This window comes from Pelophylax lessonae, assembly GCF_965119305.1.
Source record: "Pelophylax lessonae genome assembly, chromosome: 4".
NCBI classification, from domain to species: Eukaryota; Metazoa; Chordata; class Amphibia; order Anura; family Ranidae; genus Pelophylax; species Pelophylax lessonae.
Window position 1 is genome coordinate 342574949 of NC_138771.1, and position 26135 is coordinate 342601083.

A 26135-nucleotide genomic window follows, 5' to 3' on the forward strand; every position below is an offset into this window, starting at 1 on the left:
TTTATTCTATACAGTTGAACAAAGAATGTAAATGAATTATATTTAAGGAACAGTGGAGAAAGAAAAATTATGAACATAAAAGGCAACAATTGTTTTTCTCCATACCTCCCTTTATTTTTTGGTCTCTATATAAAATCTCCAAAAAACTGAGGTCTGAATAGAATAGTAAATTCAGAAGCTATCTTGAGTTGTCCAAAAGCTGCCGCAGTCATGTTTGGACAGTAAAAAAGCTCATTGCAGAGTTGTCTTCATGTATGTTAATGCCATGCACTACTTAAGATGTGACCCATTTCTTAGGCAGCTGTATTGGAGACGTGGCCATTTTCTTGGCCCTTACAAACATACACCAACATCATTAAAAAAAGGTTTATCCCTGTTCCTGCAATTATCCAAGCTCATTCTAATGATCATCCCTTCTTCTTGGCTTTATTATTTATATTTTTGGCTTTTTGTAATACCCAGGCTTGGATATTTAAACTATATTCTAACCCTGTTTTCATGAAATGGCTCAGAGCTTTGGGCCCACCCACATTCAGTTACTGTTTTGCAGACCTCGTCTTTTCCCTTATAAGATGACTATGGATAACAGATTACACAAAAACACAATGTACATATATTTAATTCTAACAGCATAGCTGAATATCAGTGACAGGACTTCATCATCAGCCTTTGAACAAAATACATTTATATCAATCTTGCAACTACTATTCTGTGGTAATTTTATTACACGTTGCTTGCTGTATGCTACAGGCATGTAATAAATTATATAAAAAAAAAGGAAAACAAAAACAGCCTAGAAAAAACTCCTAATGCTCTAAAAAATATAATCTAAAATATATTTTCTTTTTGAAGTTTGTGCAAAACGTGTTATCGCTCAGCTCTACAAAAAAATAAGCTTGAAATTGAATGAATCAAAAGGAAGAGTCATCTTATTATACATGAATGCTTTACGATTCATGAAGCAGATTGTCTCTAACAACCTCCATACACCTCACAATCAAAAATAAATGCAAAGTTTGCTAGGATTCCTAGATATCAGAGACATGTCGCTTATAACCTTTGCTTCATAAAGTCCAGCATATCAAGTGCTACATAATGCAGGAAGATTACATGTGGAAATCACATGGTTTGTAGGTTATTATTTTGTCCATCCTCATCTTCTTTGGCTTGGACCATAGTTATGTTCTCTTGGTTTTCCTGGAGGTCCTTTTGGCTTCTGCAAAAATGGAACAAAACAATACAAATGTTAATATTAACATTTAACAGTGGGAAACCTTAAGCTCCAGTGATTCCCAAGCTCAACCTTAGCTATCTGAAACCAGTGCCAGTGTTCTAATTAATAGCAATTTTAAAGTCCAAAGGATGGGAAAGATAAATGGTGTGCTAATGCACTTTACAGTGTTACATTTTTATACCATTAAAGTGGCCTTTTCCAGCCATTGAAATAACTTTCAGGTCTTGCGGAACCCCTGTTAAAAAATTATTATAACTATAACTTATGGTATACTAGCATGATCAATAAGCTGTAAAACATTTTATTAAAAAAAATCTTTAATCTGGACTACATAGCATTTTTGACACTCATTTTTTTTTTAACTTCCCTCCTGCTCTATACAATAAAATTATTTTCTGCAAAAAGCCTGAAACTAATAATACAGACAAAAAAATTCAGTCAGCAGAAGTTGTTGCGTCCCCCCAACATCATTAGTCTGTGTAGAAATGACACTATAAAATTTAATTGTACAATCTCTTTAGATCTCATGTAATGCAAGAGCCAGCCTGATTTGATTCAAATTGAATGGACTGTCTAGGGTACATCCTTATATATCAGATTGTAAGTTATATGGCCAGGTGAGCCTTGCATTAGGGGAGATCAATTTGCCATTGCTCACTTTTAAAGGAACTTTTCACCTCAGGAGAAACCCCAGAAATATTGGAAACCCTGGTTGTGAAAGGCTGCACTATAGGAAATTAAACATTGTCTGGTAGAGGCAGAGAATCTCCAAAAGTTTAAGAGGATCCTATGGCTGGTGCAATCCACAACCTAAAACTGAGACAACAGGATTACACAGCACTAGACAATCTTTAAGTCTTATATGCTGTGTATGGAGGGATAGAGAAACTGTTTGACCTGAAAAAAATAGAAATCTGATTATAATTTTGGAGTTGATGAGATCCTGCAGAGATGTGGTCTTTCACAGATACTGAAATGACTGTGGTTGGCCTTAAACGAGTTGGCTTCAGGAGAAGTTGAAGTGCATAACACTGTACAACTTGCTGAGATTAGATGCTTTGGCTGTGGAGAAGCCAGACTCTAAGTAATGATGTCCATAGAAAAGATCAGTTCCACATAACAATCAAAGAGATCATAGAGGTCTTGCAGTAGCAGGGGCCAGTTAGGAGCTTGATCACCAGCTCCCATTTGAAGAAGAAGCCTTTGAAGAAGGTAAGGCCAGGGCCTATGGATCCCCAGCTGATACCCTACAGAAACAGTCCTACGAGCCTCCAAAGTTTTGCTGGAAATAAAATGCATATATCCAACCTGCCAAAGTGATAGGTCCTGTGGTGCTTGTTCAAGTGGAAGCACCTCCTCACGGGCACAAGTGACTCTGATGTGACCCTTGTGGGAGCTAAAGAATTTAAAGATTTGGAGAATCAGAGCAGAGACATTATCCTACAATGGATAGCTGCAGATCAAGTTTTCCTTTGGCCTTTTGGTTGTCTGGGCACCAGAGACCTCCAATGTTCTATCTATTGCGTGTTCCTAGCCCTGGGGGACCACCAAAAACTCTTTGATAGTGGGGACAAAACTAGATCCAGTGGGATGGCTTCTGGCTCCCATCTCTTGCAAGTCTGACTCTTCATCCAGGGGTTTACATTCTAAGCTGCATGAAGTAGACCAAGGAAATTCAACAGTCGTCAAAACGTTGAACCTTCAGTAGAGTATGGAGCCAGTCTGGGTATTATGTTGTCTTAGAGACAGACCAAGACGGACTGAAAGATGCTGGAACAGAGCTGATCCCTGCAGTGAGATCAACAAAAGTACTACAGAGAAGTTGAGGGAAAATCCCAGTCACTGTCCCTAACTCTCCAGTGAAATTACAGGCTCAGTTGTTGATTAGGAAAGTGAACCTAGTTGCCCCTATTTCATCCTCTTTTTTAGTGTGGCATGCAGAAGATGAGATCCCTGAAGAGTGGTGTTATTAGGAATATATTTACTGTTGTCAGATTGAAATAACAGACACCAGAGCCAGCTTCTGAGGGAACAAAAGAACTAGGGAAGAGATTGAATGGAATCAGAATGTCTCTCAAAAGGTAAACATTGTGAAGAAACCATCACCACAGAAAGACCTCTAAATGACACAGCATGGAAGGGATTTTCTCTGCTGGTATCTTGTGTCACTATTGGTTGTGACTGTGGTTAGCAGCATCCACTGCATATATAGAGCAGAGCATCTGTGTGGGTGAGACTAGAAAGCATGGTAGAAGTGTTTTCCAGGTGCTTGGGAGTTTTTGTGTGTAGCTGGGTGTGCAAAGTGAGCCAGGACAGTGCCACTGTGAGCCTGAGTACTGGGCTGAGAGCCTACTATGCTGCAGAGGGGAGGCTGTCTCCAGCTGAAAGCCAGAGTGAACTGTACTGTGCAGGCAGTTTCAGCAGAGAGTAAAAAGAGAGTGAGGTGCAAGACCAGGCTCACATATTGCTGTTAGAAGGCCATTTGTTGTGCTGACTATAGGGGAAGCTGGCACTAGACAATTTGCTACTGCCACTACCAAGTTGTGCAGAGAGGAGCAAGGGACTGTGCTGCTGCAGTGTTATTCTGTGCTGTTGTAAATATATCACTGTACTACTGTGCTGGACTATACTATCTGTAGGAGAGACTGCCTGCTGAAAGAGGACCATATGCTGCATGGACTAAACTGCTGTTCCAGTTTTCCTACTGTCTTATTGTTCCAGCTGTTCCAGTATCGTGCCAGCATGTGGTGCCAATAGGCTGCTGCAGGGGAGGGTAGCAGAGCTACTGGAAGGGTACGTTTAATGCCATCATTGAACCAGTAAGCATGGTGAGAGGCTTCTATTGATTTGTTTTTGCTTGATTTTTCTGACCTTTGTGAATACACGTACCCTCAGAATGGAGAGGTGAGCGCCCCACCAAAGACTAAAGGCCCAAACACAAAGAGGACTGAGTTTAGATAAAAGTTGGAACGCTGTGTAAAATGTACATAAAAACAGAATGCAATGGTTCGCAAAATCTCATAAACCCATATTTACAATAGAAAACATATCAAATGTTTAAACTGAGAAATTGTACAATTTAAAGAAAAAAGGTAATTTTGAAATTGATGGCAGCAGCACATCTCAAAAAAGTTTGGACAGGGCCACATTTACTATGGTGTAGCATCCTCTTCTTTTAACAACAGTCCTCAACTTTTTGGGATTTTTATCTTTTCATGTGACAACACTGAAGAAATGACACTTTGCTACAATGTAAAGTAGTGAGTGTACAGCTTGTATAACAGTGTACATTTGCTGTCCCCTCAAAATAACTCAACACACAGCCATTAATGTCTAAACCACTGGCAACAAAAGTGAGTGCACCCCTAAATGGAAATGTCCAAATTGGGCCCACTTAGCCATTTTCCCTCCACAGTTTTATGTGACAATTGGACCCAAAGTGTACATTTTTTGTGTGGCCACCATTATTTTCCAGCACTGCCTTGGGCATGGAGTTCGCCAGAGCTTCACAGGCTGCCACTGGAGTCCTCTTCCACTCCTCCATGATGATATCACGGAGCTGGTGGATGTTAGAGATCTTTCGCTCCTCCACCTTCCATTTTAGGATGCCCCTCAGATGGTCAATAGGGTTTAGGTCTGAAGACATGCTTGGCTAGTCCATCACCTTTGCCCTCGGCTTCTTTAGCAAGGCAATGGTCATCTTGGAGGTGTATTTGGGATTGTTATCATGTTGGAATACTGCCCTGTGGCCTAGTCTCTGAAGGGAGGGGATCATTGCGGATCGGATGGACAGATTATTGGGTGGGGCTGGGGAAGACCCAGCTGTCATGGTACACGTGGGTACCAATGACATAGGTAGAGGAAGACGGAGAGTCCTAAATGATTTCAGGGACTTAGGCGCTAAGTTGAGGACTAGGACCTCCAAGGTAGTATTTTCCGAAATACTACCTGTACCTCGAGCCACACCAGAGAGGCAGCGGGAGATTAGGGAAGTTAACGAGTGGCTGAGGAGCTGGTGTAGTAAGGAGGGTTTCGGGTTCCTGGAGAACTGGGCCGTCTTCTCAGTCGGTCACCGGCTCTTTGGTAGGGACGGATTGCACCTAAATGGGGTGGGTGCAGCCGTACTGGGTGCGAGGATGGCCAAAAAGTTAGAGGGGCTTTTAAACTAGGGAATGGGGGGGAGGGTACAGATGTAGAATTAGCCAGTGGAAAGAAAGTTTCAGAGGGCAGAAATGGGGGCATTAGCGGTAGGGTGTTCGGAGCTCCTATACCCAGGGTGGGTACGGGGAAAAATCAAGAGAGCAGCCTAAAAACATCAAAATTACGAGGCTTATATACCAATGCCAGAAGCCTGGCCAACAAGATGGGAGAGCTGGAGCTGCTGATGTTTGAGGAGGACTTAGATTTTGTGGGGATAACTGAGACTTGGTTTGACAGCTCCCATGACTGGATGGCGACCATTCAGGGGTATTCCCTTTATCGCAGAGATAGAGAAGGTAAAAAAGGGGGAGGGGTATGTCTGTATATTAAGAACAGCATACAGGTAAATATGAGGGATGATATTAATAATGGAGCTATGGATGAGGCAGAATCCCTATGGGTAGAGCTTCAAAGGGATGGCACGGCGGGGAAGTTAATATTGGGCGTATGCTATAGACCCCCCAACCAGAGGGAGGAGGGTGAGGCGGCCCTCCTTTTACAGATAGGATTGGCAGCAAGGATGGGAAATGTCATTATAATGGGGGACTTTAATTATCCAGATATTGACTGGGCAGAAGGAACCGCGCACTCAGCCAAGGCTAGGCAGTTCCTAAATGTTTTGCAGGACAATTTTATGGGTCAGATGGTGAATGCACCGACGACAAGAAACAATGCGGTACTTGACCTACTGATTACCAACGATACAGACCTGATCACGGATATAGAAATACGGGACAACCTAGGAAACAGTGACCATAGGTCAATAAGTTTCAGTATTAATTACAGTAATAGGAAGCTGAGGGGTAATATAAGGACACTGAATTTCAAAAGAGCCAATTTCCCAAAGCTGCGCTCGCTGCTAGAAAATATCAATTGGGATAGAACCCTGGAAACAAAGAACACGGAGGAAAAATGGGAGTGCTTCAAGAGCATACTAAACAGGGGGATTGGCCAGTGCATTCCAAAGGGAAATAAATTTAAAAGAGCAAAAATAAACCCTGGATGGCTAAACTCCAACATAAAAATGTATATTAGTGCTAAAGAAAAGGCCTTCAAAAAATACAAGACTGAGGGGTCATTGGCAGCATTTAAGCATTACAAAGAGTGTAATAAGAAATGTAAAGACGAAATCAGGGCGGCTAAAATAGAACACGAGAGACATATAGCGGAGGAGAGTAAAAAGAACCCTAAGAAGTTCTTTAAGTATATAAACAGTAAGAAAGCGAGGCCAGAACACATTGGCCCCGTAAAAGATGATAAGGGAAATATGGCCACTGAGGACAGAGAAAAGGCGGAAGTGTTAAATAATTTCTTCTCTTCAGTCTTCACAAAAGAATCGGGGGGCTACACAAACCCAGCTTGTAAGGCCAATAATACACCTCAGAAAGTGCCGCCATGGTTAACAGAAGATAGACTTAGAGCTAAACTAGAGAAACTTAACATAAATAAATCCCCGGGACCGGATGGCTTGCACCCGAGGGTTCTTAATGAGCTCAGCCAGGTGATTGCCAGACCATTATTCTTGATCTTTAAGGATAGTTTACAGACGGGTATGGTGCCAGCTGATTGGAAAAAAGCCAACGTGGTACCAATATTTAAGAAGGGGCCGAGATATATCCCGGGTAACTATAGGCCGGTCAGCCTAACATCAGTAGTCTGCAAAATTTTGGAGGGGATGTTAAGGGACCACATACAAGACTTTAGTAATGAAACTGGTATTATAAGTAGTAATCAGCATGGATTCATGAAAAATCGTTCTTGCCAAACCAATCTATTAACCTTCTACGATGAAGTGAGCAGCCACCTAGATAAAGGTAAGCCTGTGGATGTGGTGTATCTGGACTTTGCAAAGGCCTTTGACACTGTTCCCCACAAACGATTACTGTACAAACTAAGGAAGGTAGGTATGGACCATAAGGTGAGTACCTGGATAGAGAACTGGCTCCAGGGGAGAGTACAGAGGGTGGTGATTAATGGGGAGTACTCGGATTGGGCGGGTGTGGAAAGTGGGGTCCCCCAGGGTTCTGTCCTGGGACCAATCCTGTTTAATTTATTCATAAATGATCTAGAGGAGGGGATATCTAGTACAATCTCAGTATTTGCAGATGATACTAAATTAGGCATGCCAATATCTTCTATGCAGGATGTGGAAACCTTGCAAGCAGACCTGAACAAAATAACGGGGTGGGCAACTACATGGCAGATGAGGTTTAATGTTGATAAATGTAAAGTAATGCACCTGGGTGCCAGAAACCAGAAAGCAAGCTACTCACTAGGGGGGGAACCTCTGGGTGAGTCTAGGATGGAAAAGGACTTGGGGGTACTGGTAGACAACAAGCTTGGCAGTGGCATGCAATGCCAAGCCGCCGCAAGCAAAGCCAACAGAATACTGGGATGTATAAAAAAGGGGATTCACTCCAGAAATAAAGAGATTATTCTCCCACTCTACAAGACTCTGGTCCGGCCACATCTGGAGTATGCTGTCCAGTTCTGGGCACCGGTCCTCAGGAAGGATGTGCTGGAACTGGAGAAAGTCCAGAGAAGGGCAACAAAAATAATTAGGGGAATGGAGGACATCAGCTATGAAGAAAGACTACAAGCACTGAACCTTTTCTCTCTGGAGAAAAGACGATTGAGGGGGGATATGATATCAATGTACAAATACTGTACTGGTGACCCGAGCATAAGGAACAAACTATTCAGAGAACGGAGGTACAATAAGACACGTGGCCACTCACTAAAACTAGAGGAAAGGCGGTTTAACCTTAAAGTGCGTAAGGGGTTCTTCACTGTAAGAGCAGTAAGGATGTGGAATTCTCTTCCACAAGCAGTCGTATCAGCAGGGAGCATCGATAGTTTCAAAAAACTAGTAGATGGACACCTTAAAGACCACAACATACAGGGGTATACAATGTACGATTAAAAGCAAACACACACACGCATTCATAGGTTGAACTGGATGCATAGGTTGAACTGGATGGACTGATGTCTTTTTTCAACCTTACTAACTATGTAACTATGTAACTATCATGCTCTGCTTCAGTATGTCACAGTACACATTGGCATTCATGGTTCCCTCAATGAACTGTAGCTCCCCAGTGCCAGCAGCACTCATGCAGCCCCAGACCATGACACTCCCACCACCATGCTTGACTGTATGCAAGACAAACTTGTCTTTGTACTCCTCACCTGGTTGCCGCCACACACGCTTGACAACATCTGAACCAAATAAGTTTATCTTGGTGTCATCAGACCACAGGACATAGTTCCAGAAATCCATGTCCTTAGTCTGCCTGTCTTCAGCAAACTGTTTGTGGGCTTTCTTGTGCATCATCTTTAGAAGAGACTTCCTTCTGGGATGACAGCCATGCAGAGAAATTTGATGCATTGAGCGGCATATGGTTGGAGCACTGACAGGCTGACCCCCCACCCCTTCAACCTCTGAAGCAATGCTGGCAGTCTCATATGTCTGTTTAACAAAGACAACCTCTGGATATGACCCTGAGCACACGTACTGAACTTCTTTGGTCGACCAGGCGAGGCCTGTTCTGGGTGGAACCTGTCCTGTTAAATCGCTGTATGGTCTTGGCCGAGCTACAGCTCAGTTTCAGGTTCTTGGCAATCTTCTTATAGCCTAGGCCATCTTTATGTAGAGAAACAATTATTTTTTTCAGATCCTCAGAGAGTTCTTTGCCATGAGGTGCCATGCTGAACTTGCAGTGACAAGTATTAAGAGAGTGAAAGCGATAACACCAAATTTAACACACCTGCTCTCCATTCACACCTGAGACCTTGCAACACTAACAAATCACATGACACTAGGGATGTGACTGGAAAATGGCTAGACATTAGACAGTTAGACATAAATGGCTGTGTGTTGAGTTATTTTGAGGGGACAGCAAATTTATACTGTTATACAAGCTGTTCACTCACTACTTTACATTGTAGCAAAGTGTCATTGTCACATGAAAAGTTATAAATAACCGATTTAGAAAAATGTGAGGGGTGTGCTTACCTTTGTGAAATACTGTATATAGCATTTGTTATTATGTTAAATAAAAATTATACCCCTGTTCAGGCCTATTTTGTTGCACCCCTTCGAAAAGCAACTGGCCATATCCACAATATTCACATTTTACATACAACATTGCCACAGCTTGAACATGCCAGTATATCTAATTTAAGGATTTATATTTAGTTTACAGCAGAACATCAATTTCACAGAAATACAGGGCATGGTGACATGCTATACTTACTTTTCTCTGTTGAAAACAAGGAAGTCTCTCTCAACGTTTTCCAGATGCTTCTGCAAGTTACCATTCTTTGGTAGTTTTAAAGGTTGGAAAAAAGAAAAAAAAATTAAGTTAAAGAAATACATTTCAGATAACAGGACAAATGATTATTGGGCAATAGTTATAGTCCACAAAAATGAAAAGGTATGTGCTAAGCATTTAGGTACAAGGATGAGATGAGTAAAGGAAAATAGTACACTTATTTTAGTTTTGACTGGTAACAGCTGGGTAAAATTACCCACTGCCTACTTTTTAACCACTTCACCATCGAAAGGTTTTACCCCCTTCATGACCAGGCCATTTTTTGCGATATAGCACTGCGTTTATTTAACCAGTTTACGACCGCCCGCCGCAGATGTACTGCGGCAGGCAGCGGCTCCCAGGCATATCGCCATACATGTACGGTGCTCACTCTTGGGAGTCTAGGGGGTGAGTGCGTGCCACTGGCGGCACGATCTCGCCCCCGCTCCTTAGCGGGGAAGCCGATGCGTGTGTCAGGTGGCTCTGATTGCCACCTCAGACCCATGATCATTCTCCGCTTTGAAAGAAGGATGGTTGGCTATTGTAAACACAGCCGACCGTTCTTCTCCCTGGGAAGATGAAAGAGTTCATTTAATCCTGCTATATAGGATCACATGTCTCTATGGTCATCTCAGAAGCCACACCCCCCTACACAGTTAGAATCACTCCCCTAGGCTCACATTTAACCCCTTGATCACCCACAGGGTTAACCCCCTTCCCTGCCAATGGCATTATTACAGTAACAGTGCATATTTTTAGCATATTTTTAGTCCGCCCTTCCAGTGTTCCTTACCAATAAGACCAATTATAGGTGGAGGCGGTGACCACTTTTTGCATTATTGATATCTATATAGAGCCAGGCAACGCACTGACACCTTTGCCGCCATTGTGCGATGTGCTGGGTGTTCAGTGTGACCCTGTGCCTTTAAGGAGGGGTGGGCTCCTTCTAGTCACCTGTCCTCCATCTATCCCATTAAATGCATGTGCTCTCATTGTAGAGACTCTTTAAATTGTAGAGTTAGGGACTGCAGATCACACGGTGCCTTGTCGGGGCCTGCAGCTTACGCATGTATTTGCAAATGTGTGCAACCAAACCCCTGTTTTTAACTCATACTGTTAGACAGGTCAATTCGGTTGGTCTCTGGCTGGTTGGTAAGTTGTGACTGGAAATCTCTTCGTTTTTTTTTTTATCTGCGTCTGCCCTTCCAGTGCTCCTTACCAATAAGACAAGTTATAGATGGAGGCGGTGACCACTTTTTGCATTATTGATATCTATATTGAGCCAGGCAACGCACTGACACCTTTGCCGCCATTGTGCGATGTGCTGGGTGTTTAGTGTGACCCTGTGCCTTTAAGGAGGGGTGGACTCCCTCTAGTCACCTGTCCTCCATCTATCCCATTAAATGCATGTGCTCTCATTGTAGAGACTCTTTAAATTGTAGAGTTAGGGACTGCAGATCACAGGGTGCCTTGTCGGGGCCTGCAGCTTACGCATGTATTTGCAAATGTGTGCAACCAAACCCCTGTTTTTAACGCATACTGTTAGACAGGTCAATTTGGTTGGTCGCTGGCTGGTTGGTAAGTTGTGACTGGAAATCTCTTCGTTTTTTTTTGAATTTTTAATCCCAGACCCTATATCATTTATAAAGATATTAAAAAGTAAGGGTCCCAACACTGAGCCTCGGGGTACACCACTGATAACCTTTGAGCCTCGGGGGAAAACACTGATAACCTTAGACCATTCAGAGTTAGAATCATTAACCACTACTCTCTGAATTCTATCTTTTAGCCAATTTTTTATCCATTTACAAACTGATCTTTCCAAGGCTGTAGACGTTACCTTACACATTTGCAGTGTATGAGGAACTGTGTCAAACGGTTTTGCAAAATCCAAGTATACTATATCCACAGCCACCCCTCTGTCCAAGGTTTTACTTACCTCCTTATAAAAAGAAATCAGGTTTGTTTGACAACTTCTGTCTTTCATGAATCCATGCTGTCTGTTGCTTACAATATTTTTTTCCAGCAAGAACTCATCTATGTGGTCTTTTATTAAACTCTCCAATATCTTCCCGACTATAGACGTTAAACTAACAGGTCTATAGTTACTTGGCAAAGACTTTGATCCCTTTTTAAATATAGGCACCACATTGGCCCTATGCCAATCCAGTGGTACTATTCCAGTCCTTAACGAGTCCCTAAAAATTAGAAACAAAGGCTTAGAAATTACAGCGCTCAATTCTTTTAGGATGCGTGGGTGGATGCCATCTGGTCCAGGCGCTTTATCCACCCTTATTCTGTCTAAATATTTCTGGACCATGTCACTTTTGCCATTGTGGATCATTTGGGGCTGTGTCTAACCATCCTCATAATGGTCATGAGCTCCCCCATGCTTCTTTGTATAGCAAGACTGCGATATTGTGGTGGACAAATCGGACACATAGGGCCTGATTTACTATACCTCCAGCATTGATTTTTTTCTTTTTTAACCACTTAAGCCCCGGAGGATTTGGTTGCTCAAAGACCAGGGCCTATTTTGCGATCCGGCACTGCGTGACCTTAACGGACAAATGAAATTGATGTCCTTTTTTTCCCACAAACAGGGCTTTCTTTTGGTGGTATTTGATCACCTGTGCGATTTTTATTTTTTGCGCTATAAACAAAAGATGAGCATCAATTTTAAAAAAATAACAATATTTTTCACATTTTTTTTTATATGAAATTCCCCCCCAAGAAAAATGTAAAAATCTAATTTTTTTACATTTTAGGCCAATTTGTTTTCTGCTACATATTTTGGTAAAAAAAAAAATCTCAATAAGCGCATTTTGATTGGCTTGCGAAAAAGTTATTGCGTTTACTAACTAAGGGAAAGATTTATGTAATTTTTGTTTTTTTCTTTTTTTAACTAGTAATGGCGGCGATCTGCGATTTTTTTTGCGGGACTGCGACATTGCGGCGAACAGATCGGACCCCTGACTAACATTTTTGACACTTTTGGGGGTACCAGTGACATTACTACAGTAATCAGTGCTATACATATGCACTGTTACTGTAAAAATGACACTGGCAGGGAAGGGGTTAACTTTATTAGTGATCAAGGGGTTAAGTGTGTCCCTAGGGGCGTGATTCTAACTGTCAAGGGGCGTGGCTTGTGATGTAGCCACAGAGACGTACGATCCTACATATCAGGATCGTATAGTCTCTGCAGTTACACCAGGGAGAATGACAGGCCGCTTTGTTTACATCAGCCGTCTGCCTTTCTCCCTCTCCAGTGGGAGATCGCGAGTGGCCGGCGGACATCATAGGTAGGTTCCTGTGTTGTGAAGGTAGACGCCCCAAGTGGCCAGGGTTTCTTTTATGTTTGTTTGATTTATGCTGTTTGGTTGCTTGCACTTGTTTCCAGCAAATTGGAAGAATAAACCATAGACTGTTGTTTTTAACCACTCCTCGGCTGTCTCTCTGTGTAACGAACCCACCCAAGGGGTCACCCACAGCCGCTACCGAGCCAACCCCTTACACATGGTGGAGTGCCGTGGGCAGTTAAAGTAAACCCAAAATGGAGGAGATACTGAAACAACTGGCTATAGCAAATCAGCAGCAAGCAAATGCAAATCAACAGCAGGCAAATGCAAATCAACAGCAGACAAATGCGGGTTTTCAGCGGAGCCTTGCAGCTCAACAACAGGCTCACCAAGAGAGCATTGCAGGCATGGAACAGAGACACCAGCAGCAAATGGAGGCGATTGTGAAACAGCTTCAGAGACAGCAGACCGAGGCTGGGAGTCAGGCCAGTAACATACCGACTTTTCGGGTAAGCCATTTATTGCCAAAGATGACTGCAGATGATGACCCTGAGATGTTTCTGACCACGTTTGAAAGAACAGCGGAGAAAGAGAGTTAGCCTAAAGAACAGTGGGCTGGACTAGTGGCCCCCTATTATCTGGAGAAGCCCAAAAGGCATATTTTGATTTGGAGCTTGCAGATGCAAAAAACTATGATCGATTAAAAGAGGAAATATTGGCACGTTTTGGGGTAACCTTGGATGTCCGTGCTCAGCGGGTCCACAATTGGAGTTATCAGCTGAGGAAGCCACCTCGGTCGCAGAAGTATGACCTCATCCATTTGGCAAATTCTGTCCGGACCAAAAATTTTGGAAAGGGTAGTCATGGACAAATTTCTTAGGTCTCTTCCTAACACCCTGCAGAAATGGGTGAGCCATGCTGGTCCGGAAACCGCAGACAAACTAGTAGACCTGGTCAAAAGGTACCTAACAACAGAGAATTTGACCTCTTTCCCCAGAGACGCACAGACTTTTCACCCCAAGACCAGACCTTCCCCACCTATGGGTAAGACTGCATCAAGGGATGGGGGTGGAGAGAGGGACCAAAGAGCAACTAGAGGTATTATCAGGACTACTGTTAATGTTTGGCGAGAACGGCCTGGAAGACCCATCCCACAGGAAAGCACCAGAAGGTTGATTTGTTACCGTTGCCGGGAAGAGGGACATGTAGCAGCGGTTTGCCCAGCGGGTGATGTACCCATGCAGTGTGACTTTCTGACAGAGAGACGACAGTCCCTTTTTGCAACCACATGCACGGCAGTAAAGGGGAATGAGAAACCTTTTTCTAGAATGTGCTTAGATGGTAAAGATGTTGTGGTATTGTTGGATTCAGGTAGCCTGGTCACCTTAGTGAAAAGTGATCTAGTGGTGGGAAAAACCTTACATCCTAGGAAAATGGCTGTAGTTTGTGTACATGGGGACACTCGAGAATATCCGGTGACTACGGTTTCATTTGAAACCTCCCTCGGTAACTTGTGTCACCAAGTGGGTTTAGTTCCCAAACTGCCACATGACGCCATTATCGGAAGGGATTTCCCAAAGTTCTGGGAACTCTGGGATTGCGCAGATTCCCCAGTAGGTGGTTCTTCTGAGCCTGAAACATCTACTCCAGAATCCTGTAACTGGGAGGATTCTCCTGAGTTTCCGTTCTCAGTCTTAGCAGGGGAAACACCAGTCCCTAGGGAGGAGCCTGCTACCTCAGAAGAGGAACAGCAGCCGATAGGGTTTGATGACCTCGAGGTGCATGGAGAAAATTTTATCACTGAGCAATTGAGGGACCCCACATTGCTAAGAGCCCGGGAGAATGTAGTGAAGATAGATGGGGAGTTAGTTACAGTGCCTTGTGAAAGTATTCGGCCCCCTTGAACATTGCAAACTTTTGCCACATTTCAGGCTTCAAACATAAAGATATAAAACTGTAATTTTTTGTGAAGAATTAGCAACAAGTGGGACACAATCATGAAGTGGAACAAAATGTATTGGATATTTCAAACTTTGTTAACAAATAAAAAACTGAAAAATTGGGCTTGCAAAATGATTCAGCCCCTTTACTTTCAGTGCAGCAAACTCTCTCCAGAAATTCAGTGAGGATCTCTGAATGATCCAATGTTGACCTAAATGACTAATGATGATAAATAGAATCCACCTGTGTGTAATCAAGTCTCCGTATAAATGCACCTGCACTGCGATAGACTCAGAGGTCCGTTTAAAGCGCAGAGAGCATCATGAAGAACAAGGAACACACCAGGCAGGTCCGAGATACTGTTGTGGTGAAGTTTAAAGCCGGATTTGGATACAAAAAGATTTCCCAAGCTTTAAACATCCCAAGGAGCACTGTGCAAGCGATAATATTGAAATGGAAGGAGTATCAGACCACTGCAAATCTACGAAGACCTGGCCGTCCCTCTAAACTTTCAGCTCATACAAGGAGAAGACTGATCAGAGATGCAGCCAAGAGGCCCATGATCACTCTGGATGAACTGCAGATATCTACAGCTGAGGTGGGAGACTCTGTCCATAGGAGAACAATCAGTTGTATACTGCACAAATCTGGCCTTTCTGGAAGAGTGGCAAGAAGAAAGCCATTTCTTAAAGATATCCATAAAAAGTGTTGTTTAAAGTTTGCCACAAGCCACCTGGGAGACACACCAAACATGTGGAAGAAGGTGCTCTGGTCAGATGAAACCAAAACTTTTTGGCAACAATGCAAAACATTATGTTTGGCGTAAAAGCAACACAGCTCATCACCCTGAACACACCATCCCCACTGTCAAACATGGTGGTGGCAGCATCATGGTTTGGGCCTGCTTTTCTTCAGCAGGGACAGAGAAGATGGTTAAAATTGATGGGAAGATGGATGGAGTCAAATACAGGACCATTCTGGAAGAAAACCTGATGGAGTCTGCAAAAGACCTGAGCCTGGGACGGAGATTTGTCTTCCAATAAGACAATGATCCAAAACATAAAGCAAAATCTACAATGGAATGGTTCACAAATAAACATATCCAGGTGTTAGAATGGCCAAGTCAAAGTCCAGACCTGAATCCAATCGAGAATCTGTGGAAAGAACTGAAAACTGCTGTTCACAAACGCTCTCCATCCAACCTCACTGAGCTTGAGCTGTTTTGCAAGGAGGAATGGGCAAAAATGTCAGTCTCTTGATGTGCAAAACTGATAGAGACATACCCCAAGCGACTTACAGCTGTAATCGCAGCAAAAGATGGTGCTACAAAGTATTAACTTAAGGGGGCTGAATAATTTTGCACGACCAATTTTTCAGTTTTTTATTTGTTAAAAAAGTTTGAAATATCCAATAAATTTCATTCCACTTCATGATTGTGTCCCACTTGTTGTTGATTCTTCACAAAAAAATTACAGTTTTATATCTTTATGTTTGAATCCTGAAATGTGGCAAAAGGTCGAAAAGTTCAAGGGGGCTGAATACTTTCGCAAGGCACTGTAACCCTGATGAGAGGATTGCCCTCCCTTACTTCATTATTGAAAGGGACCTGTTATATTGAGTGTCACAGAGGATAGAGGACACCCTTGAGCAACTGGTAGTGCCTAAACCGTACCGCAAGATGGTTTTAGAACTGGCCCATGGGCACATTCTTGGGGAACATTTGGGAGCAGAAAAAACCCGGGAGAGAATCGCCCAGAGGTTTTATTGGCCTGGGATCACTAAGGAAGTGGAATTGTACTGCTCTTCCTGTCCAGTGTGTCAGATTACTGCACCCACGCCACATTTCCGCAGTCCGTTGGTACCCCTGCCCATTGTCGAGGTCCCTTTTGAGAGGATCGCCATGGACTTCGTTGGCCCCTTACTGAAGTCCACTAGAGGGCACCAGCACATCTTGGTAATAATGGACTATGCCACCCGCTACCCAGAAGCGATTCCTCTCCGAAATACCTCTTCTAAAACCATTGCCAAGGAGTTATTTCAGGTTTTCAGCCGTGTGGGTCTTCCTAAGGAGGTCCTAACTGACCAGGGCAACCCGTTTATGTCTAGGGTGACCAGAGAACTGTGTAAACTCCTGAAAGTGACCCAATTACGTACATCAGTATATCACCCTTAAACAGACGGGTTAGTGGAGAGGTTTAACCACTTTACCCCCGGAGGATTTTCCTGCTGTACGTCTAACTGTCAATTGCGCGGTCATGCAATGCCGTACCCAAACGAAATTTACGCCCCTTTTTTCCCACAAACAGAGCTTTCTTTTGGTGGTATTTGATCACTTCTGCGCTTTTCATTTTTTGCGATATTAATAAAAAAATGCGACAATTTTGAAAAAATAACAATATTTTACTACTTTGACAGTTAAAAAATATCCAATATATTAAATTTTTGTCATATATTTTGGCCAAAATGTATTTAGCTACATGTCTTTGACAAAAAAATTCTCAATGAGCGTATTTTTAACCGCTTTAAGACCGGAAGATTTTACCCCATTCCTGACCAGGCCAAATTTTGCGATTCGGCACTGCATTATTTTAACGGACAATTGCGCGGTCATGCAATGCTGTACCCAAATTGAATTTATGTTCTTTTTTTCCCCACAAATAGAGATTTCTTTTGGTGGTATTTGATCACCTGTGCGATTCTTACTTTTTGTGCTATATACAAAAAAAGAGCGACAATTTTGAAAAAATAACAATATTTTTCACATTTTTTTTATATGAAATTCCCCCCCCAAAAAAATGTAAAAATCAAAATTTTTTATCATTTTAGGCCAATTTGTTTTCTGCTACATATTTTTGGTAAAAAAATCGCAATAAGCGTATTTTGATTGGTTTGCGCAAAAAGTTATCGCAGCTACTAACTACGGGAAATTTATGTCATTTTTATCGTTTTTTTTTTTAATTAGTAATGGCGGTGATCTGGTGGCGATCTGCGATTTTTTTTGCTGGACTGCGACATTGCGGCGGACAGATCGGACCCTTGACTGACATTTTTGACACTTTTGGGGGTACCAGTGACATTACTACAGTAATCAGTGCTATAAATATGCACTGTTACTGTAAAAAGGACACTGGCAGGAAAGGGGTTAACTTTTATTGGTGATCAAGGGGTTAATGTATGCCTGGTGCTTACTAACGTGTGTGGGGGGAGGGGACTGTGTGACACAGGCACAGATCGCAGGTTCAGCTATGCTGAATTCTGCAATCTGTCACTGTTTGTCACTTAGGAGATCCGCCCGCTTTGTTTACACAAGCGGGCAGATCTCCACACTCGATCCCCGACGATCTGGGAAGAGCGGCGGTGATCACCGCCGCTCCTCCCCTGGTTCGACTCCCGCTGTGACTGAATACAGCGGGAGCGAGTCTCCGGCGGCGCGCGCGCCGCCCACAAGGGGAGGAGTCCAGCGACGTAGGTCTACGCCGCTGGATGATATCGAGCCACTTTGCCGCAGTAGCAGCTCAGTGAGCAGTCTGCAAGTGGTTAATAAAACTTTAAAACAAATGTTGAGGAAGGTGGTGGATAAAGACGGAAAGAATTGGGATTATCTGCTCCCTTATCTGATGTTTGCCATAAGAGAGGTTCCGCAATCAACCACAGGGTTCTCTCCGTTTGAGCTGCCGTATGGGAGGCACCCCCGGGGCCTACTGGACATTGCCAGGGAAACATGGGAGAGTGAGAGTTCCCCTCATCGAAGTGTGATTGAACATGTGGCACAAATGCAAGATAGAATTGCCCAAGTGATGCCGATTGTGAAGGTACATTTAGCCCAAGCCCAGTTGGCTCAACAAAGGATTTACAATCGTGGGGCCCAGGTCCGTTCTTTTGCACCTGGTGATAGGGTGATGGTGCTGGTCCCCACGGTCGAAATTAAATTCCTAGCCAAATGGCAGGGTCCCTATGAAGTGTTGGAGAGACTGGGGGTGGTGAATTATAAAATTAGCCAACCGGGAAGACGAAAACCTGAGCAGCTTCACGTGAACTTGTTAAAACCATGGAAGGATAGAGAGTCCTTGGTCGCTGAGACTACCTGATTTTCTGCTCCATTTAACCTGGCTGTCCCTGAAGTTGGGATAGCGGAGACTCTGTCCAAAACTCAGCAACAGGAGGTTAAAGAATTTGTGCTCCGTAATAGGGAGAAGTTTTCAGACCTGCCAGGTTGGGTCTCCGGAGTTAAACATGACATTATCACCACACCAGGGGATAAGGTCAAGTTAAAGCCTTATAGAATTCCAGAAGCCCGGCGAGAGGCAATTCGCGAGGAAGTAAAAAAAATGCTTGAGTTGGGGGTGATAGAAGAGTCAAATAGTGATTGGTCCAGTCCCATTGTCTTAGTGCCCAAACCAGATGGAAGTTGGCGGTTTTGTAATGACTTTCGCTGCCTGAATAAAATCACTAAGTTTGACACCTATCCTATGCCCCGCATAGATGAACTGATTGATCGCCCAGGCACTGCCCGGTACATGACGACGTTAGACCTGACCAAGGGTTATTGGCAAATTCCTCTCTCGGGGTCGGCCAGGGAAAAAACAGCATTTGTAACTCCAGACAGATCAGAATGCTCCCGCCACATTTCAAAGCACCATGGATAAGACCCTTCGGCCTCATCGAGCCTATGCTGCTGCATACCACTCATCGACAGTGAGGATTGGGACTCACACTTACCTAAAGTTCAGGCTGTGTTGGATTCCATCTGGAAAGCCGGGTTTACAGCCAATCCAAAAAAATTTACCATTGGGCTAGAAGAGGCGAAGTATCTGGGGTATACCATTGGAAGAGGTCTAATCAAGCCCCAAATAAACAAAGTTAAGGCTATTCAGGATTGGCCACGTCCCACCAACAAGAAACAGCTCCGTGCATTTTTGGGGATCGCAGGTTATTATCGCCCCTTTTATTCCCCATTTTGCCTCACAGGCTGCTTCCCTGACCAATTTGACCAAAGGGAAGGAGTCTGTCATGATCAAATGGACTCCTGAAGCAGAAACAGCTTTTCAGGCTTTAAAACAGGCCTTATGTATTCAGCCAGTTTTAAATTCGCCTGATTTTTCATTGGACTTTGTGGTTCAGACAGATGCTTCAAATGTGGGTTTAGGAGCTGCTGTACTGTCCCAGATTATCAAGGGGGGAGAACACCCTGTTATGTACCTCAGCCGAAAGTTGAAGACCCATTAGGGGAATTATGCCACCATTGAGAAAGAGTGTTTGGCGGTGAAATGGGCTTTGGATTCTCTCCAGTACTACCTCCTGGGTAGACAGTTTGAACTGGTGACGGATCATGCCCCATTGAAGTGGATGGCACAGAACAAGGAGACCAATAGGAGAATAAATAGGTGGTTCCTGGCCCTTCAGGAATTTAGTTTTCGTGGTAACGCATCGCCCCGGTGTTAAAATGGGGAATGCAGATGGTTTGTCCCGAGTGCATGCGTGCCTGGCAACCTGTGTCCCAACCCTAGGGTTGAAACAAGAGGGGGGGGGGGTATGTGACAGGAAGTCAGGTAAATCTGTGGGTGTTGTCACAGACGGGAGACACATTTCTGCCTTGTTTAGACAATTCACCAATTACTATCAGTTGTCGGCTGCAGAGGTAGCCAGAAAGGTTTAAGGACGTTGGAAAGTTTCAGCTATTCAGAATGAGGCAATTAAGGCCTCTATAAGTTATCCAGAGGATGACTACTGATTGCTGCATCCTGAGGCTTTGTGCGTTAAGGAGAGCAGTGAGCTGAGAAAGAGTCCTGAAGGTGAGGTGGTGTTGACTTTTTCTGTGTGAAAAGAAAACAAATAGACTATTGGTTTTCTGCTGTATGACCAGTAGTGTCTGCCCAGCAGTAGGTTGGGACAGACACCATAGGTAGGTTCCTGTGTTGTGAAGGTAGACGCCCCAAGTGGACAGGGTTTATCTTATGTTTGTTTGATTTATGCTGTTTGTATGCTTGCACTTGTTTCCAGCAAATTGGAAGAATAAACCATAGACCCAAAGGGTCACCCACACCCGCTACCGAGCCAACCCCTTACAATATACATATATATATATATATATATATATATATATATATATATATACACACACACACACACATACACACACACATATATATATATATATATATAATAATTTTTTTTCATTGTTTTGCCTATGTGTGTGTATATATATATATATATATATATATATATATATATATATATATATATATATACATATGACAAGCAACAATAATATGGCTCCCCCAAAAATAAAACATTGTATATGTGTGAAATTAATATATTTTTGGGTTGGTCTAGATATAGGAAGCAATAATAATATATTGGTTTTTGCATATGCATATATATATATATATATATATATGTGTGTGTAAAAAATTGTGGTGCGCTAAATCCAACTAAACATATTCAAATAAATGAAATGCAAAACAATGGTGATCATAAAGTCCCACAGTCCAAAGAATAAATTCTTTCAATCGGCGATATAATGATTTGAAAACAGGTGTGAAGTTCAAATTAATATTATCAAATGATAGTGATGAAATCCTTCCACCTGGTGAATTTCCTGCTTACCTGGCGGACGGTAGATAAGTGCAAAATATAATAATCAAGATGTACTCTTCATGTGACCACACCAAAATGACCGTGCTCTTCACCACAGGTGCAAGAACCAAAGTAGCCTCTTCCCAGAACGATGTCTTAAACACGCTCTGAAACATCCCTTGTGTTAATAATCTGCTTCCTTCCCTAAAACCGGGTGTAGCAGGCTTTCCAAGGTCTGTCCTCACCAGAAGCATTAAATAGTCCTGGTTCTGTGTCCAAACACTGGCGACTGGAGGAGGCGATCTGGAGTGGAGAGACGATTGGGCAGGCGGGCGGCCGGTGTACTGCCGAGTCCCGAGTCACCATTGTTTTGCATTTCATTTATTTGAATATGTTTAGTTGGATTTAGCGCACCACAATTTTTTACACATTTTTTATCTTTTTCTGGTAGCAGCTTTATCACGGATCAGTGCACCTTTTTTCCACACACACACATATATATATATATATATATATATATATATATATATATATATATATATATATATATGTATATATTGTGACAGGTCAAGTCTGTCACGGTGAAATTGGTCATTTAAAGGACACAGAGTGTGCACATTGGCTCTGTGCAGGACTATAATGAAGGTCTAGGAAGACATCAGGGCTCCCAGATGGAGACTGCTTCAGCCAGCAGACAGGAGGTCTGTTCGTGGGGAGTCAGGAGGACTCCGATACTCTCTGGGAGTCAGTGGCTGCAGGTGGCAGCCGGAGCACATGTGTGTGTGGGTCTGAAGAGACAGGAGACGGCCTGAGGACTAAGGCCAGAGTGAAGTAGCCAGCTTCATGGAGTTCATGGTCTGGGGACCAGTGAAAAGAGCAGGGGTACTGCTATTGGAAAACTGCACAAGAGTGTGAGAGCCAGGTGGGCTGGTATTTTCAGTTTTTGTATCAACTGGAGAAGAACCCCTGCGTGGGAAAACCTATGTTACAGACCATGCCCTTAAAATGTATACCTGACTGCAGTGAATCACTGGAGAAATGCATCTATCGCGGAGCTAATTGTCCCCCATGTTACAATATATATGCATATGCAAAAACCAATATATTATTGTTACTTCCTATATCTAACCAACCCAAAAATATATAAATTTCACACATATAAAATGTTTTATTTTTGGGGGAGCGATATTATTGTTGCTTGTCATATAGAACAACAGAGACAGTTGTAGGTAGTTCAGGGATTTGAACCCCCAAATACACTGTTGCATGGCAGATTTGCTAACCATTTAGCCACCTGGTGCTCATGACATTTTTGAAAGCATTTGTGATGGGGGTAGACTTGGGTAGACTTCTTTCTTAAACAAACCAAAAACACTCAAACAGTTTGAAAATTTTCACATTTTTCTGTGTTTTGATATAGGAATATATTTGTTGGTGGAGTGGGGAGCCATATTAGTGTTGTTTCCTATATAAAACCACATTAAACTCTGAAAAACTGCAAACTGTTTCTCGAAAAAACTACATATATATGTGTGTGTTTGATTTTTTTGGCATACATATATATAAATATATATATATATATATATATATATATATATATATATATATATATATATATATATATATATATATATATATATATATAATAAATATAAATATAGATATTTATATAAATATATATACAGTATGAACATGTGTATGGCTCTGTCCCTGTACAGCGGCAAGTGTATGGCTTCGTCCCTGTTCAGCGGCAAGTGTATGGTTTCTCCCTGTACAGCGGCAGGTGTATGGCTCTGTTCCTGGAAAGCGGCAAGTGTATGGTTTCTCCCTGTACAGCGGCAGGTGTATAGCTCCGTCCCTGTACTCCAGCGAAGTGTGTATGGGGGTATGTGTGTGTGTATGGGGTGTGTATGGGAGGGTGTATGTATGGGGGTGTGTGTGTGTGTTTTGGGGTGTGTGTGTGTGTGTATGGGGGGTGGGGGGGTGGGGCCAAATTGTAAGAAATATTTAAAAAAAGTGTGTATGTATAGATTTAGCTAAAAATATATATAAATAAAGGAATAATATAAAATTTCCATTCAGCCTCTGTGGATAAATGTAACCAAAATTTTTTTTAAATAAATCATAAAAAATGATTACTAAATAAAAGATTGCTACAACGCTGTATTCATGCATGACTGACTCGCCTTTTTAGTTGGCCTAAGTCAGTGATAGTGAACCTTGGCAACACAGGTGTTTTGTAACAACATTTCCCATGATGCTCACCTACACTGCAGAGTACATGAGCATTATGGGAAATGTAGGGCAAAAACATCTTAAGGATTACCATCACTGGCTTAGGTAAAACATTTCCAATACATTTTAGTTGTCTGTGTGCACCAAATAAAGCAAAATCCCTTTAAAATAAATTGCAAATGGCACATAGGCGTTCGCCCTGGACCAGAAAAGACACCAAATTGGGTTGCACACATTCCAGGAAGTGGTCACAATCAACTGGCTAATCATGGTGAGGGCCACTTTCAGCCGTGAAGAAATGGCATTCATATGCAAAGTAAGTGTGGGGGGTGGGGGGGTCTGTGCTTGTAATCAGAGCATTGATTACCAGTGCAGACCCCTGGGGGATGCCACTAGAGCCACCAGGGATTGCTGACCCATGGCCACCAGGGATGCCCACTCATGCCACCATTGATGCCAATCAGTGCTCAGGGAGCCTGTTAGTGCCCTCCTCATCAGTTCTGCCCATCATTACCATCTATCAGTGCTGCCCACCAGTGCCAATCATTGCCCATCAGTGCCACCTATCAATGTCCATCAATGCTGAATATCAGTGCCGCCTATCAGTGTCCATCAGTGCTGCATATTAGTGTCTCATCAGTGCCTCGTCAGTGCAACATAAAACATATTGATTTACCAAATTTTATTACATAAACTAAAACACATTTTTTTAGGGGTCAAACATTTAGGTCTTCTTTTAGCCAAAAAAAAAACTTGCAATGATCAAATACCACCAAAAGAAAGCACTATTTGTGTGAAAAAAATGTCATAAATTTGTGTTAGGTACAGGGTTGCATGACCGCACAATTGTCATATAAAATGCAACAGCATAAAAAAATTAAAATTGGCCTGGGCAGGAAGGGGGTGTAACTGCCCTGTAAGGAAGTGGTTAACCACTTAAGCCCCAGGCCTATTTCGGACACTTTTTGTTTACAAGCTAAAATCAGTATTTTTTCCTACAAAACTACTTAGAACCCCCAACTATTATATATATATTTTTTTTAGCAAAGACTCTGGAGAATAAAATGGCGGTCATTGCAATATTTTTTGTCACGCGGTATTTGCGCAGCGGTCTTTAAAATGCCATTTTTTTGGGGAAAAATTACGAAAAATCACATTTCACTGCATTTAAAAAACTAAACAATAAAGTTAGCCCATTTTTTTGTATATTGTGAAAGATGATGTCACGCCGAGTAAATAGATACCCAACATGTTATGGTTTAAAATTGCGCACACCTGTGGAATGGCGACAAACTACGGTCAATAGAAATCTCAATAGGCGACGCTTTAAAATTTTTTAATGGTTACCAGTTTAGAGTTAGAGTGTAGCTCTTTTTTTAAACTATTGCTCACGCTCTGGCGATTGCGGCAAAACCTCACATGTGTGGTTTGAACAGCGATTTAATTTGCGGCTCGACTTCCGTATACGTTTTCTTTCGTGCGCGAGCTAACGGTGACGGGGGCGGGTCACAAGCAAAGTAAACATCCCTTGTGACACCAATATGCAGTGACAGGTACTCTTTATGGAGGGATCGAGGGTCTAAAAGACCCTAGACCCCTCCACTACACTTCCATGTATTCAAAATGCTGAAAACTGCATTTTTGAATACATTCGTTTTTTAGATCTGCCGCCTTTTGCAGCAGAGTAACCCGGACGTGACGTCATGGACGCCGCCTCTGGGTTACGTCATCGGAAACCCGATCAAAGCCGCTTCCGGCTTTGATCTAGACTCCATCCAGCCGGCGGACGCGCCAGCTGGTTGCTCAGGTCTCCCGGTGGGACAGGAGACCCGGGCAAAGCCGTGGAAGGCGGCGGGAGGGGGGGGGGACGTCCCCTCCCATTCACCCGGGTAACGATCGAGCATCGGAAAGCCGTCCACCGGCTCTAAAGCATGGTACCGGGATGGTGCCTCTAGCTAGAGGCATCTCCCCGGTATAACACCGCAAAGTTTGCCGACGTACCCCTACGTCACTTTGCGGTAAGTGGTTAACTATTGAAACATGGACTAAATATTCCAAGGGTAATCATGCTCAGCTCAATGGTTTAGTGGTTAGTGCTCCTATCTATAAACACTGAGAGCATGAGTTCAAATCCCAAGTATGCCATCACCTCCTTAAATTTTAAACAGCTGTAAATAAATACTGAAACTTGGCAAATGCATAATTGCACCCTGCACATATGCATGTCTGTTTCTTGATTATATGTGGCCATTGACATGCAATTTTAGGTGATGTAGCCAATGTATTACTATGTGGAAAAAAATAATCACACACAACTGTGAACACACAGGGTGT

The 26135-nt window shown here is 42.8% G+C and overlaps 1 protein-coding gene across 3 annotated transcripts in view; it reads right to left on the bottom strand.

The window, feature by feature from the left end:
• Nucleotides 1-365: 365 nt before the first annotated feature.
• Nucleotides 366-26135, bottom strand: part of STK32A (serine/threonine kinase 32A) — a 312631-nt gene continuing 286861 nt past the window's right edge. For 2 of the 3 annotated variants that reach the window (XM_082252874.1, XM_082252875.1), the window contains exons 12-13: nucleotides 9691-9755; nucleotides 366-1216 (exon numbers count right to left, since the gene is read on the bottom strand). In XM_082252874.1, the coding sequence (XP_082109000.1) occupies nucleotides 1120-1216; nucleotides 9691-9755 (162 nt within the window). In that variant the 3' untranslated portion in view covers nucleotides 366-1119. Of the gene's footprint in view, nucleotides 1217-9686; nucleotides 9756-26135 lie in introns of all 3 variants that reach the window. The other variant, XM_082252876.1, reaches the window with a different exon arrangement.